Genomic DNA, 23,825 nt, shown 5'->3' with positions numbered 1-23,825 from the left:
AATAAACTGATTAACAAAATAAAAAAAATATTATATTTTTCCTGTGACAAAAAGTTAGGTTTAATAATTTAAGCTTTTTTTAATGCAGCACTCACTTAAACAATCTTTCAAATGCAAAGTTTGATAAAATTCGAAGTTCAAAAATAATAAAATAGGAAAAAAAAGTTTAATTTTCGCTTGGCTGATTCTTGCACGCATCACTGATTTCGATGGCATGTGTTCCAAAAATTGTTGACAGATGTTTTCAAAATGTAAATTCCCTTGTTAAATTATTTCCAACAGCGCTAGTGCCCTTCATTCCGCATAAAGACCTCGCAAGTGCAGATAGTTTGACAAAAAATTAACGGGGAAAGGCTGTTTTTTCCGTTTTTGGTGCAAAACCATCTTTAGTTGATGCGTCTTACTATTTTGCGTCGAGCTATTCAATTTGCGAATATGGCTCATGAGTTGAAAGCAAAACGGCCGCGCTATGGATTCAATAACTCTTCTGAAACCTCGTACTTCGATTCTTACGCTGATATTACTGTACACGAGGAAATGTTGGGTGATTCAGTGAGGACAAACGCATACAAGGACGCCATCTTCAATTGCAACCCTCCAATAAAAGACAAGGTATATTGTATCCTATAACAAAGTATTGCTCATCCAGCAGTTTTATTATAAATAATCGACGTTTCGACGTCCTATACAAGACGCCTTTATCAGGATAATGACATAACTTGCAGGACAAAATTCTTATATAGCGACAAAGTGCAAAACACACACACAAAAATAGCAAAATTTGTATTGTATCCTGTTTGCTTGACTTTTTTACCAGAAATTGATTAACTTCTGCAAGTTATGTTACATTTTAGCAACGTTATTGTCAAATGTTTACCTAATTATTAAAGTCATGCAAATAAAGCACTGCAACGATTTGGGTAATTGATTTGTAACTGCACAAAATTTCAGAGAAAAAAACAGTGGCCATATTTCTTGTGAAACAGTAAAATGCAGCAACTGATTCAGTGTTTTTTACGCTAATATTTGGTAAATCTAATGCTAATATTTTTGTTTTGCGTTGTGTTGATGTTTATATAGATCCTTTCAACCTTATAAATGTTTTTTAAGTATAGTTTGTTAATGTTTATATCATATGTAGATTATTTCATCTTTTGTATGTTTTTGTCAGGTTGTGTTGGATGTTGGGGCAGGAACAGGAATTTTAAGTTGTTTTTGTGCACAGGCTGGTGCCAAAACTGTTTATGCTGTGGAAGCCAGCAAAATTGCTGAACAAGCAAAACAGGTAGGGTTCTATTTTGTGTACGTTTATAATTGTTTATGATGCAAATAACCATGGTTGTAAGGATTTTATGTAGACTGTTTGGCTAAAGGTAGCAAAACTTCTGTGGATTATTATTTTTGTTGCATCTAGTTTTGGACAAATAAACAAAATAAATAAACGAGACAAAAACACCAATCAATCAATTAGATTTACGTATTTTGTTGCAGTGCTCTAATATAAACATAACAATTCACAGGAAAAAAGTCAAATCTTTTCAAACAAAATAGATCAGCATGAACCCCATGTGGCTATAACCTGTAGCTGATGCTGACCATAACTATTTGATGACAATCTTTAATCCAACTATATACTAATGTCTACATATAAATAGATATTAAGGTTGTAATGACCAAATTTTCAGGTGGTGAAAGCAAATGGACTTGGTGACAAGGTTGTCGTCATACAAGGTTTGTTAGAAGAAGTTGAACTGCCAGAGAAAGTTGATGTTATAGTCAGTGAATGGATGGGATACTGCCTGCTGTATGAGTCAATGCTTTCGTCTGTGATCAACGCTCGTGATAGGTTTGTTGAAGTTAAATGCACAAGAAATTGTTTTTGACAAAATCAGGGTTTCGGAATCGGTTGAAAAACTAATATAACAAAAATATAAGTTGTTGCTATGTTTTCTTTCACTAAACAAGATCAATTGAACTTAATGTGGAGTTTAAAACTCAACTTAAAGTTAACTTTACCTTCTGCGCAAAGTAGCGAGTAGAGTTCAACGTTTTAATCCATTATAAGCTGTTTCTGCCAGGCATAATATCAAGTTTATAAAGCTCTTCTGGCAATTGTATTTTTAATCCGACGTTTCGACGTCCTATACAGGTCGCCTTCATCAGGGTAAATAACACTGAATGCGAGTAGTACAGTGCACGATAAAGTTTGTCTTATCAAAGTACTTTGACTCCAACACAAAACAAAGCCCTTTACTACTAAGCCAAGTTTCTTTCTAGTTCAACTCAGTTTTTTGTAACTTACAACCAATGGTGGGATTCAAATTTTTTCTCAGCCAGTTCTATCACAAAAGTCATATTTTTCAGTCGGTTCTATCACAAAAGTCATATTTTTCAGTCGGTTCCGTTACAAAAATTCATATTTCCATTGACAGTAACCAGTAATGCTAATGCTAATCTTAACCGGTTCGCTGATCTCATAAAGTTTCGTGAGACATAGAACCGGTGCAAACCGGCTGAATCCCACTACTGTATACAACATAAACCATTACTTTGCAGATGGTTGAAACCTGGAGGATTAATTTTACCGTCTCACACACGAATGTTTCTATCACCTGTGAGTGACGATGAGATTATCATTGAAAAAGTCAATTTCTGGAGCGACATGCACGAAGCTTATGGGGTCGACATGTCAACATTGCTACCATTTGCGAGGACTTCTATGTCGAAAGATGTGAGATTTAAGTGGTTTGTGTATTTGAAAAAATGGATATAGATAAAACTGCACTCTTTAGGGCTAAGGTTGTTCCTTGTTTTTATTGCTGAATTTCTATCAATCAGTATGTATAGAAATATTAAATTTATGCATGAATAGATGCTTAGATTTTGGTCCCAGTTTTTTATTTTTTTAAGCAACATTTTTATGTTTCAAGAGAATAATTATACAAGAGTTGTAACTGCAAAACAGAATAAACTGCCTCTGAAACAACTTAAGATTTTCAATGTTATTGGAAAAATACTTCAAGCTAAAAATTCTATGATGAAACATAATTATTCTGTTTTATATTCTCATCTGTTTGTTGTAAATTTCAGATAATGGTGAAGACAATAACTTGTGAGAATATTCTCTCCAATTCTCAGCTCGTAGCCAGTTTTGATCTCTACAACATTTCACACGAAGACATCGTTTCTGTTCAACATGACTTCAAATTTCATAGTTTTGGAATAGCTGACTTGCAGGTTGGAATATTTATTAAACTTTTATCAACTTTTGGACACATATTGGATCAACATAAAATAGCTAACATTAAATGTGGATGTAACAAAGTTTAGAAAACAAATTGTATAAAGGTGTAAGTGTAGTAAAAATTGGTAGATTTGACAAATAGAATTGGTGTGATACCTGTTGAATATAAATCTTTACAAATTTAAATTGTAGTAAAAGGTGTAAGTGTAGTGAAAATTTTAATTTGACAAATTACTAAATGGAAATTGTCCACACTGTTTTGTTGACAAACAGTCCAAAAATGATTCAAACATTGCCTTATTCTTTTCAAAAACCACCTTTTGATTCATGTTTTGTCTTTACATAATAAAATACATTTCCACGCCAACCAACAGTTCAGCCCTCATTGGTCGTTAATAATGCATGAGATGCAACAGGTGTTATTTGATACGCTTCACAAATCACATTAATCCGGTTGTGCTTGTTTTATGTGGCATTAGGGAAACAATCTTTTGTGGAACAAAGCGTGAATTACTGTGAAATACCTAATCCAATTATTGTGGACTTTTGGTTTGTGGAAAAAAAGTATCATATTATGTACAAAAATGGTTTAAAAAAACTGACCTACAATATTAGGAATCGGATTGACGGCGTTTTCTAGTTTACTGCAGGGCAAAGCGTGTGAAACAAAATACTTGTTAATGCCACCAAGTACCAATTGCAAGTTTAGTATCTTGAATTGTCACCAAGTTAAAGAACAAAAAATCACTCAACAATACTTATGCCTTACAATGGCTTTTTTGTTAAGGGTTTTGCCTTGTGGTTTGATGTTTCATTTGAAGTTTCAAACCAGAAGAAACACAACTACCCAGAAACTGAAAAACAAGACGACAGAAACGGCTGCAACGCTGTGGATCAAATAGAAAGTTCCGACTGTAAAAATGGAAATTTAATTTTATCAACTTCACCTTATGATCCAGAAACACACTGGAAGCAGTCATTGTTGTATCTTAACGCTGAGGTTCCTGTTGTGCAGGATTCAAAGATTAACGGAAAACTAAACATCAAGCGATGTGCGAATAACCACAGATTTTTAGATATTTCTCTTTCTTGTTCAGTTGACGACAAGCCCGAAACCGACCAAACTTATTTCATGGGCTATGAGCTTCCAAAAAACAACAACACCAAGATTTAATTGGTTTGTGGACATTGCAGTCAATGCTTTTTTACGTGCTGCATTGTTAGCCACTTCTGGTACTTGAAACTTGACTGCTAAAATGTTTTTTGATAAAGTGTTGGTAATGTCACAGTTTTCTAGTAGACCCTGCCTGTAACTAGTGTTGTGTTGCTCAAACTGCTAGGTAATGTTTTTTGTGTGACCTTTTTTTATTGAGTCAAGCTCCTAACACCTTGTATTGTTTTCTGGCATGTGTAAAAGTTCAGCATTTATTTAGTGCCCCTCTTCAAAACTGACTCTGAGTTTCACTGCACTCCTGTGTGATCAATGTAACAATTTTAGGCTGGTTTAAAGACATAAAAATGTCAAGCCGAAAAACACAAATGCGAATTTATTTATTTTTTTAGGAAACAAAACTGTTTGTAAGTGTTGTATGTATGTTATCTTATACACACTGCAAATCACTCTATAGTGTACCCAGGTGGAAAAGCATTGCCTTATATCCAGTGGTGGGATTCAGCCAGTTCGCACCGGTTCTATAGAACTGTCTCACAAAATTTTATGAGATCAGCGAACCGGTTAGCATTACTAGTTACTGTCAATGGACTTTTTGTAACAAAACCAGCTAAAAAATATGACTTTTGTGATGAAACCAGCTGACAAAGATATTGAATTCCACCACCGCTTATATCATAGAAATAGAATGATGTTTTCTCTGTAATTTTCATATTTCTTCCCTTGTTAAGTTTGTCTTTTATGCACTCCTTAAAAGTTCAGTTTTGTCCCAATTGAACCGAAAGTTCTGGCGTTCGTTCATTTCTGATCTGCACTGCCTTACACAACGCAATCTTCCATTATTTTGTCACGTGTTTATGTAATGTCCTGTTGTCACTGTGTCGTTTGTTTCACTACTTCATGTGCTTCAAAAATTAGGCAAATTTAAATTTACCATCGCGTATTAGGAAAATACTAAAATAAATGAACATGGTACTGAAAAATCCCGTATTCGTGTCTTTTCTAATGTTTCGACTAATGACTTGTTGACTAGATGATGATTTAGAAAGCATAAACATTAAAGAAATCTTACATGCAGATTACCGGTCTTAATTAGATTTCATAAGTTTTAGAAGCTAAGTGTTGTAGTCTTAGGGTTGTGGGTTCGAATCCCAGGTCAACATCAAGGAACTTCAATCTACTTCTAAAGAATAACTGGCAGCGCCTTTTAAGCAATTCAGTGCATTTGTGTGTGATTCTTTCCACAAAACAACAGAACATAGATAACATATGCTGACTCATAGATAACATATGCTGAATACATGACTCCGATTGCTGAGAATTTTTGTTTTATTTGCTACATTTTACAGTAAATGTATCGTTTGCATAGAAAAATTACCATTAGAACTGAACAGGTGACACTTTTCAGGCACAGTAAAAAATAAAAAATGAGTTAGTAAAACAATTTCACTTCATGTCATCTGGCTTCATGCAGTTGTTGGGTTTCAATTCTAAGTTTTTCTAGTTCATCTTGTATAATGTCTGTAACAGATTTCCGAATTTCTTTTGCACTTAATCCAAGTTGCTGGGCCTTTTGAAGTTGATCACCAAAGTCAATTGGATGTCCAATTAAAATGGTCACTTTTTTCCCTGAAATAATGTGGGATTTCAAAAGAGGCAAACAAAATGAAACAAAGAGTTTTCACAATCAGTGGTTTAGTGATTAATTTTCATTTTAGCAGTTATTGAATGCCAGTTAAATCCCTGCAATAGATGTTTTTCATTCTCTTGTTAAAAAGGTTTTACCAAAAACTTTACCATATTTATTCACATGTGGGCCCTTTTTAGTTTTTTTATCCTTCCATTTGTGCTGTTTACAGTCAAATATAATTTCTTAGCAGCAAAACACGTCACATACAATTGAGTAAATATGGTACATATATACTAGTGGGTAAGTTGCAGAGTTTAATATTACCGACGTAATCCATGGTCTCACCAGGTATATCACAGAAAACCAAGATGAGAATTAAAATGCATGCATGTAGTAACCTGTCTTTTTTTTATGACAAGCCTGTTTGACATAAAATTATTTAAATGCAACAGACAATTCAACGAACCTATTTTAGGTAAGTACGGTTTTGTGTTGGGGAGAATATCATCGATACCGAGATGATACATGGGCAGAACTAATGGAGTTTTCTTGCATTCGCTAATCAATCGACCAACTCCCCATTTTAACCTGAAATAAAAAGATCAATGTGAATAAAATCATCAGTGGTCTAAATTTTCCATCGGTTAAACAAAAACACCAAAAAAATTCTACAGCATTACAAAAATTTTGATTGTCAGTGAAAAGATTTTTGTAAGGTAACTTCAAAAGTCATACCAATAGAGAAGTGTGTAAAGCTGTTCCTTTTGACAAAACATGGCCACTTTGTAAATGTTTAAACATTTAATTGTTTCAATGCACTACTTCTTTGTACTAAGTCTTTGTATAACTGTGTTAAGCCTACAATGTGATGTGTGATATTATTCATCGTAATTTGACATTTAATTTATTCCACCTTATCCACGTCTTGTCCATGTTTACTTTTCCTTCAGGAAACACATGGACCCAGTCATTCTGATTGAGTTTGGCCAAAGCACTGTCCATACCACGCTGAAAAACTCCGTCACCACGAACCACAGGAAACGTCTGAAACCAAAATGTTGTTCATAAAAACTTGTATCAAAATACAATAAGGCATAGAGTTTAGACCTCTTAAAGAGAATGAATATATGCCAGCAGTTCTTCACTACTGCAAACTTTATTATTCTAACACATAAAGAATGATTTAGGAACACTATACACAGGCTTGAAAAGTAATTTAATCATAAAACTACCAAGGAAATGGTCTGGTGTATATAGTGGTGTGCAAGCTACACTGATGATGACAACAGAGATTGTTGAAACGTCTGCATAATGTATTTTATATACACCAGTACCTTGGGAGTTTTGTTAGAATGTAGTTAATACATTAAAATTTCTCTCACTGTGTATTAGTTGTGTTAAAGCACTCTTTTATTGCTTTTTTGACATAAATATGTACTACGATTACCAGATAGTTTAAATTTAGTCAGTAAAGCTTAGTCAAAAATCAAAAAAGAAAGTTGAAACTAAAGTGTTATATTTAAAATGAGCTATTTTATTGTTCAAGCAGTTTAGGCAAGAAAATGTCCGTCTGCCTTTTATTACCTTTCCAAGTCCAAAGAAAAATGCATGCCATGGTTTTGAGAAGCATATATCGTGTGCTCCTAACATCCATCGAAGCTTTCGAGGTTGAAAGATTGTTTTCCAATCTAACGCTCCAGCAAACAGGGGGTCGTCCATGCAGCTGTGGTGATTGCACACTGAATAAATAAAAAAATCACCAGCGGTCAATGAAATGTTACTTTGACAGAAATAATGCATAAAGTATGTAGCAAGTAGCCTCTGATAATGCAAAAAACATAAAACTTTTGGTGACAAAAAATAAACTAAACGTCAGTGGTGGGATTCAGCCGGTTCGCACCAGTTCTATAGAACCGTGTCACAAAATTTATGAGATCAGCGAACCGGTTAGCATTACTGGTAACTGTCAATGGATGTTTTGTAACAGAACCGACTGAAAAATATGACTTTTGTGATAGAACCGGCTGACAAAAAATTTGAATCCCACTACTGCTTAAACTGGAAATAGCGTTGTCATGACAATTGCATACAAAGCTACACAAACAAATACAGGCTTAAATCAAACATTAAATTGACTTGGAATACGTACCGGTATTAATGTTCTTAACACAGTAAGATTTAACACAAAAACCTACCAGTAAATAATTTCATGTCCTAAAACACCATTTATTCATGATTTACCTGTAATAAGGGGCATTTCAGGTGTACGTTGGGCGACCAGTTTGTTAAACACCTCGCTACGATACACTTTGGTGGAATTGAGGTAACACAACCAAATTTTACTCAATGTTGCGACAGTAGTCATAGTTACGGAACTGCTACATCTCCACCACAGTGGGTGTGGTTCTTTGGGAAAAGGCCACCTCACAATCGATTTCATGCGTTCTGTTTCCATTAATTATTAGGCGGTGAACAGAAATTTACAAATAAAAAATCACGTTAACAGCACTAGAAGTGGAAATGTTGAAGTTGGATCAAACAAAGGTGATTTCCCAAAACATCGAAATCATGTGTATTCCATGGACTTTAATTTTGTTCAATGTTTTCTTTTGCAAAATTTAATGATCTTGGTCTATTAACGTTGCTTTACAAACAATTATTCAATTTTTTTAGCATTTCTTTACAAGTTAACAAAAGAATACATAAAAATAATATAAACAAGTAGCAAATATTTCAAAATAAGTAAAGAATTATTGAGAAACTTTTTGTGCGAAAAAAATAACAACAAATTACTAAGCAATACAACTTTAGTTGATTGGTCGAAAAGCGCGCAGGGCAAAATTGGAGGGAATTTTGGCAGAGATCCAAGTGCACTGATTACTTTGGCGCGCCTCACAGAGTTTTGAACGTAAGCCCACAATCTTGGAAGTATTTGAACGCCAAAAAGTCAGTTGGCAGTAGAATGTGTCGGTAGAAGGGCTGGCGGTTATTCTTGTATACTAAGGCAGTGCTATAGCTGCAGGGTTCAGTTTTTAGGGCAATTTAAAGATGTTTGTTAAAATGTTTTGTGACCTCTAGTTAGTTGTTTGTTTTTTCAGTTTGAGGCTATTCTTTGTAAAAAAATCAAGTACCGTATACAAATGAAGAGTATCTTGTTGAGCTGTTCTCCTTGTTGTGTTATTTCTAGCATATTTTTAAGTCTGTTACATAAATTTGATCTATTTTACACCATCATTTGCCTGATGTGTATGCAGGCTGCAACAATTATAAAAAGCTAATTACGCTATAACACTTGATTTGTCAAAAGTTTTAAGTTACTTTGTGGACAGAAATTGAACCAAAACATTTGTTGGCTAACCAAAAATTCTTAACAGTTAGTTTTTTGTGGCTTTATATATTTCTCCAACCCGTGCAGACAGTAAAAATTGTGTTCGGCTGTAGGCCTACGCTGTAAGCCATGGTTTTTATATCCGCATGAAAATGCCAAGCACGGTAGTTTGGTTAAATACAAGTGTCAGACATAAAATTAGCTCTTGCAAAGTTGATGCAATCCACAGCTTAAAGGTGCGATAGAGGTCGACCCAAGGTCAAAGCCCTGTGTTATACAAGAGCGCTTTGTTGTTTGGAGTTCATTCAAACAAGATATGGTTCATTTAATCGGCACAAAACCGCCATAAAATTCCAGTTCCTCCAAAAATACATCATTCCTGGCGAACATGGCAATTTTTAGGCTATTTGCGAAAATTATAGGTATTTTAAAATATGTGTGTTTGAGTGCAATAACATTTTACAATGCGTAGTATCATTTCCACATTTTGTACCGTTTAGTTTAGGCGCTATTGCCGCTATAGACGGCTGATAAATAGGTTTGCAAAAAAATATTCTGTTTTTTTACAAATAGCAAAAGCGTTAAATTGTTGCTTACTTACACAAAAAATCTAGCTTCTAGGGGTTTTTTTAGTGTCGTTTTTGTCACCCAACACTCCAGGGGTCAAGTAGAGCCTATCGTATGTATGTTTCTCCTGGCCGTTGGTTATTTACATTTTGGTAAAACAGAGTTGTGCAAAAAATATAACACAATACCCATTGTAATGTCACATGCGTAAACAAAGCTGCATTATTCTAAGCCAGCAATTGTAAAAACAGAGCGAAGTTGCTGCTGTTTTTCGGCATAAAGTTGAACATGTAAACGTAAAAGCCAAACTTGGCGGTTTCAATACACAGTAGGAGTCTTGCCCAAAGGCAGCCAAGCGACATACGCTATACCATTGACGTCAGAAAGCAGCCACCGCATGCCAGCGCGTCTGGTCTGTGGCGAAATCAGGTTGGCTTGCTACCAAGTCTTCTAGTCACGTACCTGGGTTGGCTGTTATGTAGAGCTGGCGCCTCTAGTCGCATTTTAATTCGAGTCGAAACTTAAAAGCAGTTTAAGGGCGCCATGTACTATAATTGGTCAAATTCTGTGGTTTATTAATTATGTGTAAATATGTTAAAAATAAACCTTATGTTAAGTCATAATATGTAGTATTGTTTTTAGTGGTTCGTTTGTGAGGTGGTACACAGTGTTGTTCATTCATTATTCGTTAGTGCATTGGTGTACATTGAAAAACTCTAGCAGATTTGTGTATTAGCGCGCATACCTGTTGTATATTTATATTTTATCGTTAAAACCGACGCCAGGAACCAGTCAGAACCGGTTTGAGGCAGTTTTCTTGGCAGGGAATGCGACCGCGCCGAAATCTTGTGGTTTGCCAAAAGCGTTTCTGCTAGCACGCTCTTTTGCGCCTGTTCTGCTGTTTGCCTTTAGACCGTGTCTGGAGTGAACAATTTGGCACACAAGTTGCACATTTGAGGGTCAGGCTTAGCGACAGGCGCGAAGACTGTATTGATTGCTGATGTCAAATGTATGCAGCCAAGTCGGTCTTATGGGTTGCAGTCAAGTTGCTAAACATATACGAAATTCAAACACGTTTAGATGTTATAACAACGCATTGTACTTGAACAGTTCGATTGCTTTGACAGTTGACTTGCCAGTCGCGCAATACACTTCAGTCTTTGCATTTGATTTGACAGGTGCTGTCATATAGGGAGGCGTATGTGTGCTGTGTAGGCTACTGTATGTGCGACCTCAATGTGTATAGATGCATACACACTTTGACGTGTCATACAGATGGCCACCTCGACAACGTTGATTAAACAAGAAAAAATTGATGATGATTATGATGACAGTGTGCCATGCGCTAACAGGTATGAAGCTTATACTAACCGCAATTTAGAAAAAAAATAACAGTATATTAAATTTAAAATATGTGTTCCCATTGTTTTGGCTTCTTTAATCTGACTTTGCATTGAAACGTGTTAAAAAATTGCTTATTAACTAAAAAATTAGGAAGCTTATACTAACCCCATTTTAAACAAACAAAATAACAGTGTAGTAAATATACAAGTTATTGCTGCCAGGCATAATATCAAGTTTATAGAGCTCTTTTGGCAAATGTATTTTTATTCCGACGTTTCGACGTCCTATACAGGTCGTCTTCATCAGGGTAAGTAACACCGAATGCGAAAAATAAACGAAGGAAAAAAATGAAAAATAAAATACATTTGCCAGAAGAGCTCTATAAACACAAACAGTGTATTAAGTTGAAAATATGTGTTCCAATTGTTTTAGCTGCTTTTATTAGTCCTCGCTTTGAAACGTGTTGATATAATCACTTCAATAACTCAAAAAATAAAAAAGCGCACGTTTGTATGTGACGTCACATTCTATCTTAATGACGTCACAGTAACGTCACGTACGCCAGGTACGGTACGCCGATGACGTCATCGCCTACCGGAGTGGACAGCACTACAACGTTGGCGAGCGAAAATCAAGAAATGGTCCCTCAGCTGAAACGGATGCGATATGACCAGGACTCGAAGGTAATGTAAGATTTAGTGTTTGTTTCTGCTGGGTTTGTCGGTTCTGCTTTTTCAACCTGTGGTTTTAACCCTGTGGTAGGCAATTAAGCGAAATGCTGACAGTAGTATTACTTTGGGCAATTAAGTTAAAATTAATTGCTCAGAGTATCAATAAAAATGTTATTATTCACGTGTAAGTATTAATCCTCAGAATTCGTTACTTCGTAAATACTTTCCATTCTTAGCCACTTGTAAATACTTTATTTTCAACTTAACAAGCTAATGCATGCTTGTCGTTGGTGCGTTTTTTTTTTTCGTTGTCGTATTATGGTTTTGCAATATAGTGGTTATTATGAGTTTATTATTTGTCTTCTGTTTTAAAGTAATACCGTTTCTTTTTGTTTAACCATAATGGTAACAAACCATGTTGAGATTTTATTAGTTATTTTAAAGATTTTAAAAATAAATGCTGCTGGAGGTTGAGTGAATATTATAAAATATTTTTGTTGCTTGTTTTTATTTTTATTTGAAGCGAAAATTATTGAGAAACAAAACAAAAAATACCCCAAACCGCAACAAAATATCCATTTTATTTTTATTTGGTGACATTTTATGTTTTGACGTAAGTTTTTAACATTTCCTTTAAAAATAGTTCACATTTTAATATATGTTATTGCGTCTGAACAGTGCAAAGCCTTACACCAAATCAATATGTTTCCCATGTACTTAATTTTAATCAGTCTTGAGCGGCGTTTTAATCTACCACTTACCGATATCTAGATCCACAAAAATCACCAACAATATTTTGCAGACATTTCAAAATGGCCACCACAATTCATCCGGTGTCGGTCCAATTTGCCTGCCAAGTGATTACCACCATTATGAGGGAAACCATGCCAGTAATATGCTAGCTAGTCTGAACGCGATGAGAATACTGGAACAATTTCTTGATGTGGTGCTTGTGATCGATGGAAAAGAGATTCCATGTCATAAGGTGAACTTGGGCATGAATTTGTAGCAGAATTTTTCAGTAATTATCAAGTAGGTGCAACTAGTTAAGATAACCGTCAATTCAACGCCTTCAATAGACCTGGCGTACTGTGAATTGCTGTTAAATACGAATTAAGCCATAATATCGTTCGCTAATTTTTTTAAAAACTTTTTATCTATTTCATTGCGCTATTTTTATAGGCTTGCGTATGTGTTAGGGGTCGGGGTGATGGTTGTCACTTGTCAACAATATTTTATCGTTTAAACTCCTAACGCAATGCTAAATAGTTTTTGTATCAAAGGTATTTTACAACAAATGTTTGGATAATTGGTGCAATTTTCGACAAATTTTGCTTTCATAATGACAACAGCTGTCGCTGAAAAACGCACTCAACGAAATACGGGTTCCCTGGCAGCTATATTTAAAACTACTTTTACGTTTCATCTTAATTATCTGTTTGCACATCACTGCTATGGTTTTGTCGAAATTTATCTCATGATCTGAATGTGTCCAATGTTGGTTGACAAAACTCAATTGACTCCTCAAAACTTAACTTAAAGTATCTAAAACATTTCCTTTTTATTTTCTTAAGTAATTTGTAGAAAAAATTAGGATGAAATAAGTTACATTTATACAGGAGTTTTGATATACTTGCTGTCATTTAAGAGCAAACATTTTGATCAAAAACTCGTCAGTTGCATAACATCGCGTGCAGCGCAGAAAAGTTTTGGTTGAAATTCACTCGCTTGCCAATAACCGCAAGATGGCGTACGTAAGCCGACACCACCGTGCAAAGTGGGATGTTTATTGCGTACATACACTCAAATATCCTCGGGGTGGTTTGTTACAAAACGTGTCGGGTGGTTTTACAACTTCAACTGCACTGTATATGCATTCAACTGTGTCGTTTGCTGCTTGTCTGTTAAAACCCTGTGCGTTTTTGCCAATTTGTTTTTTGTTTAGACGAAAACAGAATATGCCTTTTGTAAAAAACAACTTCTGTTTTTTCATTCCATAAAATTAGAATTGTTTATTTTGCAACATTTATTTGCCATTGCAAAACTTTCACTTAAAATGCCAGGTTTGATAACAAATTTTTCTTGTCAAATTTTCGCATCCAAAACCGAACAGAATTACACAATGGTACTGTTTCGTCACAATTACATTCTTAGCTTTTGTTACGTGAGATGCTTGGTGTTTCACGCTTGACTGCATGCGTTACGGTCCACTGCCTCCTAAACAAAATCAGACGTCAAAAATTCTAACTGGGTGGCTAGTTGTGGAATTTTCCTAATAAACTCATTTAGTTTAGTGAATTTAAGGATTTAACTTAAAAATTACATTATTAGTACCTGTTTCTACACATTTAAGATGTTAAAATCATAATGTTGTTTTATTATTGTGTGAAGAAGTGTGAAAAACAGCAGAAAAAAAGTGGTTTGTTTAAATTCCAGGTGGTTTTGTGCAGTGCCAGCAAATACTTCGCCGATCTATTGTTTCCTGGTGACGGCAACCGCTTTCAGCAAAGAATCCACATAACCGAGACCAGCTTCGAAATCATGACGCAACTTGTCGAGTTCTCATATACGTCACGGATTCTCATAACAGGTAAATCCCCATTTACACCAAAACATTTTTAATATTTTTCAACATAAATGTATTCGCCGATTTTTTGACTTTAAGCACTTAAGTATTAAACAATAACATATCTAGGTCTGTGCATGACGTAATTACGAATGACGTCATGGGTTTGCAGGTCACTGTATCGAGCAATTGCTTTCGGCTGCCAATTTTTTCCAGTTTACTTCTGTGTGCAACGCATGCGAATCTGTGCTGAAGCAGCGACTCTCCCCTGCAACCTCTATCGCCATCAAGCGGTTCGCCACAAGACAGGTAAAAACAAGCGATACGACTTCGAGTAGGAATTTCATGTGCTTTCGTATGTGTCTGTACAAAGGTAAAACACATGACAAACAATAATAAAAAAATTACCACCACCTGTTTTAACAGTTTTTTTGTTTTGCTACAACAGGCTACTGCAAAAGACTAGCTCAAAAAAACTTCATTTAAAAAGTCTTCCAGCATAATAACCCCTTTAATGTTTTTCGACATAAAACTAAAAATCACATCGCACAGATAGAATTTAATTAACAAAGCCTAAACTTGCTCCATGTGCGATTGGCCCCGGTTGGGGCAATTCCGCCCAAGTTTTATGCTTTGGAAAATACTAGCGACTGAGATGGGATTAGAACCCACAAACTTGTGAACATAAAGCGGTTGCACAAAACACTCCGCCAACTTGGCGAGTTCCAACAAATATTCTATTCTTTCCGAAATAAATTAGACAACCATCAAACAGTTACAGGTATCTTATAAGCCAGCAGTTGTACTTTATCAGGTCTGGTGTAGAAATGTTCCATTTTCCATTCTAGGGCTGCCGGGAGCTTGCCGAATGCGCCAACAACTTTGCAACTGAACATTTCGTCGAGATTTCAGCAAGTGAAGATTTTCCTGACCTCACCGTGAAGGAATTAATCTCTCTCGTCGCAAGTCCGAGTTTAAACGTCGAAAGCGAAGAAAAAGTAAGTTTCCTCCGAGTACGAATTCCTAATGTTTACCAACAAAACCAAACTATCTTAGTTCGCCAGGCCTATATTGAAGGCGTCATAGCAAATCAAGCCGAGGCAACTCTTGTCATTGGTTCTAATCCCACCGCAGGATAGATATTTTTGATTGTATCTTGCTATATGAGAATGCTTGGGACACCAGCTGATTCGGTTCAACGCCTTCAATGGGCCTGACATTCTATGACTTATAAATGAGTGTGCCGTGATCGATGGTCTGCATCAACGCTTCAGGGCTGATCCCAGTTATGAATTTATGTTCATCTTAACTGAATGTAGCTCAGTTGGTAGAGCGCGAATCCCGGAAAGACCCCTATCGTGGGTTCGAATCCCACCGCAGACTGGATTTTTCTAGTGTGCGCGTATAGCTTGGTGGCCGGCTGATTCGGTATTACGCCTGATTTAAAAATGAGTGTGCCGTGATCGCTGGTCTGCATGGACGCTTCAGGGCTGATCCCTGTTATTCATCTGTCTTATGTCGCAAACTTACGAAATAAACAGAGCGATAATTTGCAGGTTTACGAAGCGGTGATGACGTGGGTGCGTTATGACGTCACAAGCCGACAGCAGCACCTAGCGAAAGTTCTGGAACACATCAGACTTCCTCTGGTGAGACCGGAATATCTCCTTGATGTCGTGCAAACCGATTTACTCATCAAAGAAAATAAGGTGCAGGAAATACGTTTGATTTTAAAATTTTAAATGTACTTTATATTCTAAAACACTTGCATATAACCATTTTGGAAACATGTTTCATGATTTTCCATACGGTGCGAAAAATACGATTAAGATGTTTGTTTTTTTCAAATGTAGTTTTATATTACGATACATCTACAGTCGTGTATTACTTACGCTTACCCGAGAATTGTAAGAATTTATTTTTCTGCTCTTTGCCATGTGTCTTTAACTTTGTACACAACTTTTTTGGAAACATGTTTCATAATTTTTCATTCTTTTCTACGCTTCTTTTTTAAACATTTTAAACATTTATTTTATTGATTACATGTTTTTTTACCATTCCTCCCCAAATGCTCCGTCTTCATTAAACTTTTGTGTTTTAAAAACACAAATTACAATTTTCACGGATCAGTGTGAATACTGTTGTCATAGGAATGTGAGAAGTTTTTGGACGAAGCGCGAAGATTTCAACTTTTGGTCGATCAACGTCCACTAATGCAGAGTTGCAGAACACAACCAAGGTTAACATACAACAGACAGGTACAAACTATTCCAACATTATTATTGTCCATGTTATTTTATTCAGTTTCACTAACAACTGTTCAAGATGTCATGAAATCACTTTCAGGAATTTTTTGTATCTCTTTCTCACTTTTATTTACAAATCAGGCAATATCGGTGAAAAATAAAAACAATGGCAGCGTTACCCAAAAAAATCCTGATGTTTTTGGGTAAAAAAGTAAAGTTTAAGTTATGTTTCAATTGAAAAAGTTGGGAGTTTTGCAAAAAAATAAATGATTTTTTATTGGTTTTGTAAACAGACTGCCAAAGTTCAAAACAGGTAGTTCCCAACCTTTTCAACAGATTCCTCACTTAACAAATTAATATATTTTCATTTGTCCCCAATAGACCACATAATAGAAGCTAAACCGTACAAAGATCATTTCAAATTGGGTGTTTTATCAACTTCACATGTTATATTCCCAGAGCTAAAGGGTCTATTTACAAACCACATGTAAAAATTAAAGATAAATTCCTCCTTTTCAAGTTTTAAAATTCTCTCCCGGTTGGGAACCACTGTTTTAAACAATCGCATGATTATTTAAATATAGGATGTTTTTTCACAAAGCACGTGTTCTACGTGAATTCAATTATAACAGAACCTATTGTTTCGTCACAGAGAAGTGAAGTTCTTGTGGTTGTGGGTGGTTTAAACAAAGACAAAATGCCGGTCGCCGATTGTGTGTATTTCGACTTTCCCGAGTCGTGCACGAAAAATCTCGCTCCTCTGCAGTGTAAGTAGATTTAACGTTCCCCTCACCCGATCAACTGTTAATTTTTTTTGATGAATTATGAAAAAGAGCGAAATACGGTAACAAATCACTTCAGTATTTAACAGGCGACATTTATTGCCTTCTACTAGTGCTTCCCAACCTTTTTTGTCCTGTTCACCCTTTTAGTCGATATTCAAATCTAATTCCCCCCAACAAATTTAGTTTGCTAAAATATCGTTTACATATCTTAGAACACAAATTGAGCAAGATCAATCAAGTGACGTAGACTTGCACAGTAATTCGTAAACAAGTACAAAGCTCTGTATTCTTTTCTTTTCTCGAAATTTCTTCGCACATCCACTTTCTGCGTTCCTACATTAAGTCGATTAGAGAACGTTCTTTTTCTCAGCTCATATATGGCAAATGCAGCAATAACACATAGCACAGACAACCAGTAAGAGATTAATATTGTGACACAAATTCCCACATACAAATTATAAAATTCCCCCCTATTGGGGAATTCCCCCCTGGTTAGGAACCACGGCGATAGAAGCATTGAATTTAGCAAGTGTATATCTGGACACAGTTGGTCTACCTTCACTGTACTAACATTGGTAAATAACACACCAAGTACACAACAACATGTAGTTCAATATATAGCTTTGCATTTATTAATTATGTGTCTCACCAGTGAATCAAACCGCCTACAGTGTGGCGACCGTCAACAACAACATTTTCGTCACTGGAGGCGCATTTCACTCTCCTTATAAGGAAGTGTGGATTTACATTCCCAGTCTCAACACGTGGCAACAGGTGGGTTACATTAACGTACCAACTAGAAGTACACATAGCTTATTAGTTTAGCTTTTATTTTTCGCTCCAACGAATTCATTTTATAAGGTTTATGGACCCTACGTACAATTATCTTAAAATCACGCTTTTAAACAATAAAGGTGTACAAAGAAATAACGGTAAGGCTTAAGAAAACTAAAACCGAAGTTTTATTTGGAAACCAAAATCAGCATTTATGGTGACTTATTAAAACTGGAAAAACTTCCTGTAAATTTTGCGAACATTAGTTGGTTGAACACCATGAAGCACCGAACACAATACTAGTGTCATTGAGCCCTTTGTATCTGCCAATGTTTAAGCATCTTTACCGGCAAACAAAAACACACAGGCCTACCATGGCCCCATGGAGACTAATAATACATTTTCAAGTCCAAACATTGGACATTTGATTGCTAAACAACCACAAACTATTGCCTAACTTAAACCTGCCTGTAATGTAGATCGTTTTAATCCAGTGTTCTCAAAGTATGGGTCGCGCAGGGTAAAAAAATGGGTCGCGCTACGGTAATTCAATTCTGCCCAAACGAACTATTACTGAATTAAGTAAACACAAGCGAATTTACTTAATGCAGTAATAAAGTCACCTCACTCGACCACGTTGTACAGTAAAATGAACCAATTATTACCACAAACAGACAATAGCCTTCCAACTTTACTGTTACGCACATGGCGATTGTAACGTCATAGCACGGGAAATAATAGGCCAAGGTAATGATGCGAAACCGAACGTGGAGATGTAATGGTCAGTGTTTAAGGATGAGTAAGTATTAGATTTGGGATTCACTTCTATCAACGATCATGGTGCTGTAAAGCCGCAATGTATTCAGTGTTATGCAGTGTTGTCGAATGAATCAAGCTCGTTCAGCCTGCAGCCATTTTCACATGGTCAGACTCCTATGCGGCGACGACGTGGCCTCGAAATTGCAGTGCGTCTCGTTATTGAACAGCACAGTTAAATATATATACCATTTGTTTGTAATTACCACTCATTGTTTCATAGAACTGTGTACTACAAATGGTTGTCTGTGTCTTTTTCTATTTCATGCATATCAGAAAAAATAATTTTTTTAAGGTTTGGGTCGTGAGGTGTTCATAAAACTCAGATTTGGGTCGCGGGTAAAAAAGTTTGAGAACCACTGTTTTAATCCCTTGTTCAGTTGAATCTACATTGACAAACGCTACCGACCGTTTTTGTTTGTTAAAGTATTGTTTGAACAATAGAGTTGTAACAATGAGTGACAGACTTAATTATTAGTTCAACTGGGCCTAATGTAATTGACAAAAACACTGTGATAACATTTCACTCGACACCAGACCGTTTAAAATAACCCACTGGCTGTTAAGTGTGTTGCGCAACAGTGTATTGTATGTATAAAGTCGTGTCGTATATGTTTAATGAGATGGGTTCAAGTGAATCTAGGGTAGAGCTTAGAAATACAACTTAAAACTGATTGTTGTGTTTATTGCGTGTCAATATTGCCGTCAAACTCGTATCAACTGTTAACGACTAAATGTGGTTTTAAGCAGAATAAACAAACCATGCACTTTATCCAATAGCTCTGCAGAAATCATTTTAACTGAAAAGTGGTGACTGTATATGTCTAAACTTTCGTATGTAAGATATATGGGAGACTTACACATGCCTGCTAGGGTTGCAGCCATGTAGAAAAGTCACTAACAAACTACCTTGGCCAAGTACAATAGGTAACGATTATAACATACCACTTTTAATATTCAGGGTTAGAATTCTTTTAGTTGAAGAATTCCCAATTTCCACAAAATGTTTTAACTATTTTATAAAATACCACAATGTTTTAACTATTTTATAAAATACCACAATGTTTTAACTATTTTATAAAATACCACAATGTTTTAACTATTTTATAAAATACCACAATGTTTTAACTATTTTATAAAATACCACAATGTTTTAACTATTTTATAAAATACCACAATGTTTTAACTATTTTATAAAATACCACAATGTTTTAACTATTTTATAAAATACCACAATGTTTTAACTATTTTATAAAATACCACAATGTTTTAACTATTTTATAAAATACCACAATGTTTTAACTATTTTATAAAATACCACAATGTTTTAACTATTTTATAAAATACCACAATGTTTTAACTATTTTATAAAATACCACAATGTTTTAACTATTTTATATCGTGTGATACATTATCTATTCGATACATCTGTTTTTATACTTCTTAACACTTCGTACAACATTTTACACAGTTTTTCTCAACTCCCAAACATTTTCAGGTCGCCCCTATGCTTGAAGGCCGATATCTTCACGCTTCAGCAGGTTTGGACACGTGTCTTTACGTGGTTGGTGGACACAACGGGAGCGCGAGGTTACGTTCGGTCGAAAAATACAACCCGGATTCAAACACATGGAAATGCGTGGAACCGATGCTGAAAGATCTCAGTTCACCTTGCGTTGTCGCGTGTGATAATATGATATTTGTGATTGGTGAGTAGATTGTATTAATGCAGTGGCTCCCAACCTTTATCGACGAGTTCCTTTTATCTATGCTTAATTCACCAATTCTTTATTTTTGCCCTTTTCTATTGTTTTCCATATATTTTTATATAAGTGGTTACCAACCTTTATCGACGAATTCCTTTATCTACGTTTATTTCGCAAATCTTCATTTTTTCCCCTAATTTTTTATTTCCATTTAATAACTTTTTACATTTTTTCATGAAAGTGGTTCCCAACCTTTATCGACGAATTTCTTCTTCAACAATTCAAAACATTTTTGTTCCTCCCCAATAGACTGTTGAGTAGATGCTAAACCATACAAAGATTATTTAAAATCGGGTATTTTATCAACTTCACAGGTTATATTGCCAGAGCTGAAGTGTATATTTGCAAACCACGTGTAAAAATTAAATTAAATTCCTCCCCACAAGTTTTAAAAGTCCTCACTGGTTGGGAACCACTGCATTAAGGGAAAAAAGCCAACAAATTTCGCGTTTAATTTCTGCAAACTACTTTTATTGGTGTCAAACTTTTTGTCAGACAATTTGGTCTGGAGTTGCAATTTTTCAAGTGATAGTCTTTGATGTGCAGTGAATTCTGGAAGGGCAACATAAAGGCTTTGTTTTTCTGTTGCGCTATTTACGCACATGATGCATTTTTTGAGATTCTGTGATTTATTTGCTTTGTCACCTATTTTTCCAAAAATGACATTGAGTGTTTATTACAGGATCTTTCCCGCAAATAGTAGGCATATTATGTCGACGATCACTGATTACGTATGGAATTATCTATTTTCCTCAAGCTATTCTCAAGATTCAGCACTTTATTTTGCCTTTCCACACAAAAACCAAATATCAGTTTCAACTCATCACTTCCAAAACATCCAATGACGTAAATCGATTGTGCTTTTTCTCCTCCAGGTGGCGCCAAAGGACCCTCTCCGACCGACATAGTGTGTGACGTACAGTTCTACAATCCCAAGTGCAACACGTGGAGACTTGCAGCGCCATTACCACAACCTGAACGCGGTGCTGTAGCCGCTAATTTGAACGGAACTATTTATGTGATGGGGCAGCAAAGGAGCGTCACAGCTTATAACAGGTGGAACTTTTTGTGCTCTTATTGTGCTAAGCCAGTGGTGTCCAAGCTCTAAAGCAGGGGTTCTTAACCAGGGGTACACGCACCCCCAAGGGGTACGAGAACTGTTCCTAGGGGGTGCGGGGATGCTGTATAAAAAATAAAATTACAATGGTTTTGTTATTTAAGCAATTACAGAAGGGGGTGCGACAATTGGTTGGTGATTTGAAAGGGGCGCAGCAAGGAAAAAGGTTAAGAACCACTGCTCTATAGCGTTTGTATTCTTTTTCTCAACTCATACATGACAAATGCAGCAATAACACATAGCACAGAAAACCAGTGAGAGATTAATATTGTGAGATAAATTCCCCCCTGCTTGGGAACCACTGTGCTAAGCGATTTGTATTTTACCCGGTTGGTAGAGCGCGAGTCCCGAAAAGACTCTTGTCGTGGGTTCGAATCCCACTCTCTGTGTGATGTGAATACGGTTTATGTTAAACAATTTCGGTTGTCATTATATCAATATGTCACATAAGTTTAAAACGCAAGTGGCGTAGGTAATGATGTTATCTTTTACACACCCAAACCCGATTTTAAAAGCTGCATTATAAATATCCGTAACTTTTGTTTTTATTTCAGGCAATCCAATGTTTGGATGAGTCTAAGGAATTCGCACGGAGGTCATTTACATGGGGCTGCCACAGTCCACAAAGGCAAACTGTATGTTGCAGGTAAGATGACGTTTTGTAGTTTAAAGTTTTACGTTTTTTCTTTCGTTTTACGTCTTAGCAGATTTTAAAAACATAATTACAACCAATTTCTCCTAAAAATACGGTTTTAAAAGTCTCTTTTCAAAGATGTAAATGATTTTCGTTCCATTCTATTTTGAGAACTACTCGAAAATGCTTTTACAAACTATGACCATATTTGGACAATCAACAAATGTCATATTTTCCTAAAAACAGCGTTTTGTTTCAGGCGGTCTCCATGGCAATAGCTTCATTAATGGCACCGTCGAAGTTTACGACCAGCTAAATGATACTTGGCAGGTCGTCAGTACTTTACACGTGCCCGTATACGCACAGGGGTTTGTCAGTATCTTTAAAGACACCGTTACGAGGTCGTGATGCAAAGTCCATTTTTTAGCGACGATAAAGGTGTCTACGAAAATGTTGTGTTTTTTATCCGTTTTTAATAGCTTTACATTACGTTTTTTAACACTTCTTTAATTGTATTAACATTTCTTTAATTGCGAAGTTTTACCTTTTGTATAAACAGCAAAACATTATTACAATTTCGTTTCTTCCAAGCTTAGCTAACAATGCACCTTTTTCAAAGGACAACACTGGTGTGTGTGGCGTCACAAAGTGACAACACCTGCCACTTGCTGGCAGTATAATATATCTAGTTGCAATATCGATTTTTATCTTGTTTACTAACTATAGTAGTTTATTTAACTACAAGTAAAATTAGAAAATAAAACACATTTGTATTTATAAAATTTTGGGAGTATTTTTGAAAATTCTTTCTACCTATTACTTTTTATTGCATCGTATGTGCTGAATTTGTTTCATGTTGGTACAAAACATAAAATGTTTATACATTTTTGCATTGATTTACCAGTCAATGTGAAATCCAAGCTGTTTTGCAGATCAGCTTCTGGTCTGTGTTAACTGCTGTTAAAAACACAGCACTGAAGTTCTGCCTTGCATAATTTATTACTGTTTCCCATCAAGCGGACAACCGTTGTATTTTGCAGCTTATAGTGGAAAGTGATCAAGCGATTTTGCTGTTCCGTCTTTTTGCATTCAATGTAAACTGCTTCAGGGTAAAAAATACTTTAACACAAAAGCAAATAAAAGTGGGGATTGAGATGGTGATGTCA

General features: G+C 35.6%; 4 protein-coding genes across 5 annotated transcripts in view; 3 read left to right on the top strand and 1 right to left on the bottom strand.

The window, feature by feature from the left end:
- LOC145230188 (peripheral plasma membrane protein CASK-like) overlaps nucleotides 1-23,825 on the top strand; it is a 90,142-nt gene that overhangs the window by 34,377 nt on the left and 31,940 nt on the right. The gene's annotated exons all lie outside the window — the stretch shown is intronic.
- LOC145230185 (protein arginine N-methyltransferase 6-like) lies at nucleotides 214-5,398 on the top strand. Its single transcript, XM_080095569.1, has 6 exons — nucleotides 214-612; nucleotides 1,172-1,285; nucleotides 1,686-1,846; nucleotides 2,557-2,731; nucleotides 3,091-3,237; nucleotides 4,032-5,398. Exons 1-6 carry the CDS (start codon nucleotides 394-396, stop codon nucleotides 4,416-4,418), a joined length of 1,203 nt encoding a protein of 400 aa, XP_079951695.1. The 5' UTR covers nucleotides 214-393; the 3' UTR covers nucleotides 4,419-5,398.
- On the bottom strand, nucleotides 5,727-8,595 carry LOC145230461 (tafazzin-like). The gene is made up of 5 exons (XM_080095892.1): nucleotides 8,287-8,595; nucleotides 7,630-7,784; nucleotides 6,959-7,089; nucleotides 6,512-6,633; nucleotides 5,727-6,044 (listed from the first exon to the last, which is right to left on the bottom strand). Exons 1-5 carry the CDS (start codon nucleotides 8,498-8,500, stop codon nucleotides 5,872-5,874), a joined length of 795 nt encoding a protein of 264 aa, XP_079952018.1. The 5' UTR covers nucleotides 8,501-8,595; the 3' UTR covers nucleotides 5,727-5,871.
- On the top strand, nucleotides 11,128-23,814 carry LOC145228419 (kelch-like protein 25). Of its 2 annotated transcripts, XM_080093476.1 has the most exons (15): nucleotides 11,128-11,292; nucleotides 11,832-11,967; nucleotides 12,758-12,940; nucleotides 14,392-14,545; nucleotides 14,694-14,830; nucleotides 15,370-15,519; nucleotides 16,078-16,230; nucleotides 16,672-16,779; nucleotides 17,420-17,534; nucleotides 18,205-18,326; nucleotides 20,641-20,851; nucleotides 21,784-21,964; nucleotides 22,580-22,671; nucleotides 22,919-23,097; nucleotides 23,700-23,814. In XM_080093476.1, exons 1-14 carry the CDS (start codon nucleotides 11,216-11,218, stop codon nucleotides 23,065-23,067), a joined length of 1,968 nt encoding a protein of 655 aa, XP_079949602.1. In that variant the 5' UTR covers nucleotides 11,128-11,215; the 3' UTR covers nucleotides 23,068-23,097; nucleotides 23,700-23,814. The 2 variants fall into 2 exon arrangements, with proteins under 2 accessions (XP_079949602.1, XP_079949601.1); XM_080093475.1 differs by having other exon boundaries at nucleotides 22,919-23,814.

The sequence above is a fragment of the Phallusia mammillata genome, chromosome 5 (genome assembly GCF_965637545.1).
Source record: "Phallusia mammillata chromosome 5, kaPhaMamm4.hap1.1, whole genome shotgun sequence".
Lineage (NCBI taxonomy): Eukaryota > Metazoa > Chordata > Ascidiacea > Phlebobranchia > Ascidiidae > Phallusia > Phallusia mammillata.
The sequence above is the reverse complement of the archived record's forward strand: the minus strand, read 5'-3'. Positions and strand labels throughout refer to the sequence as shown.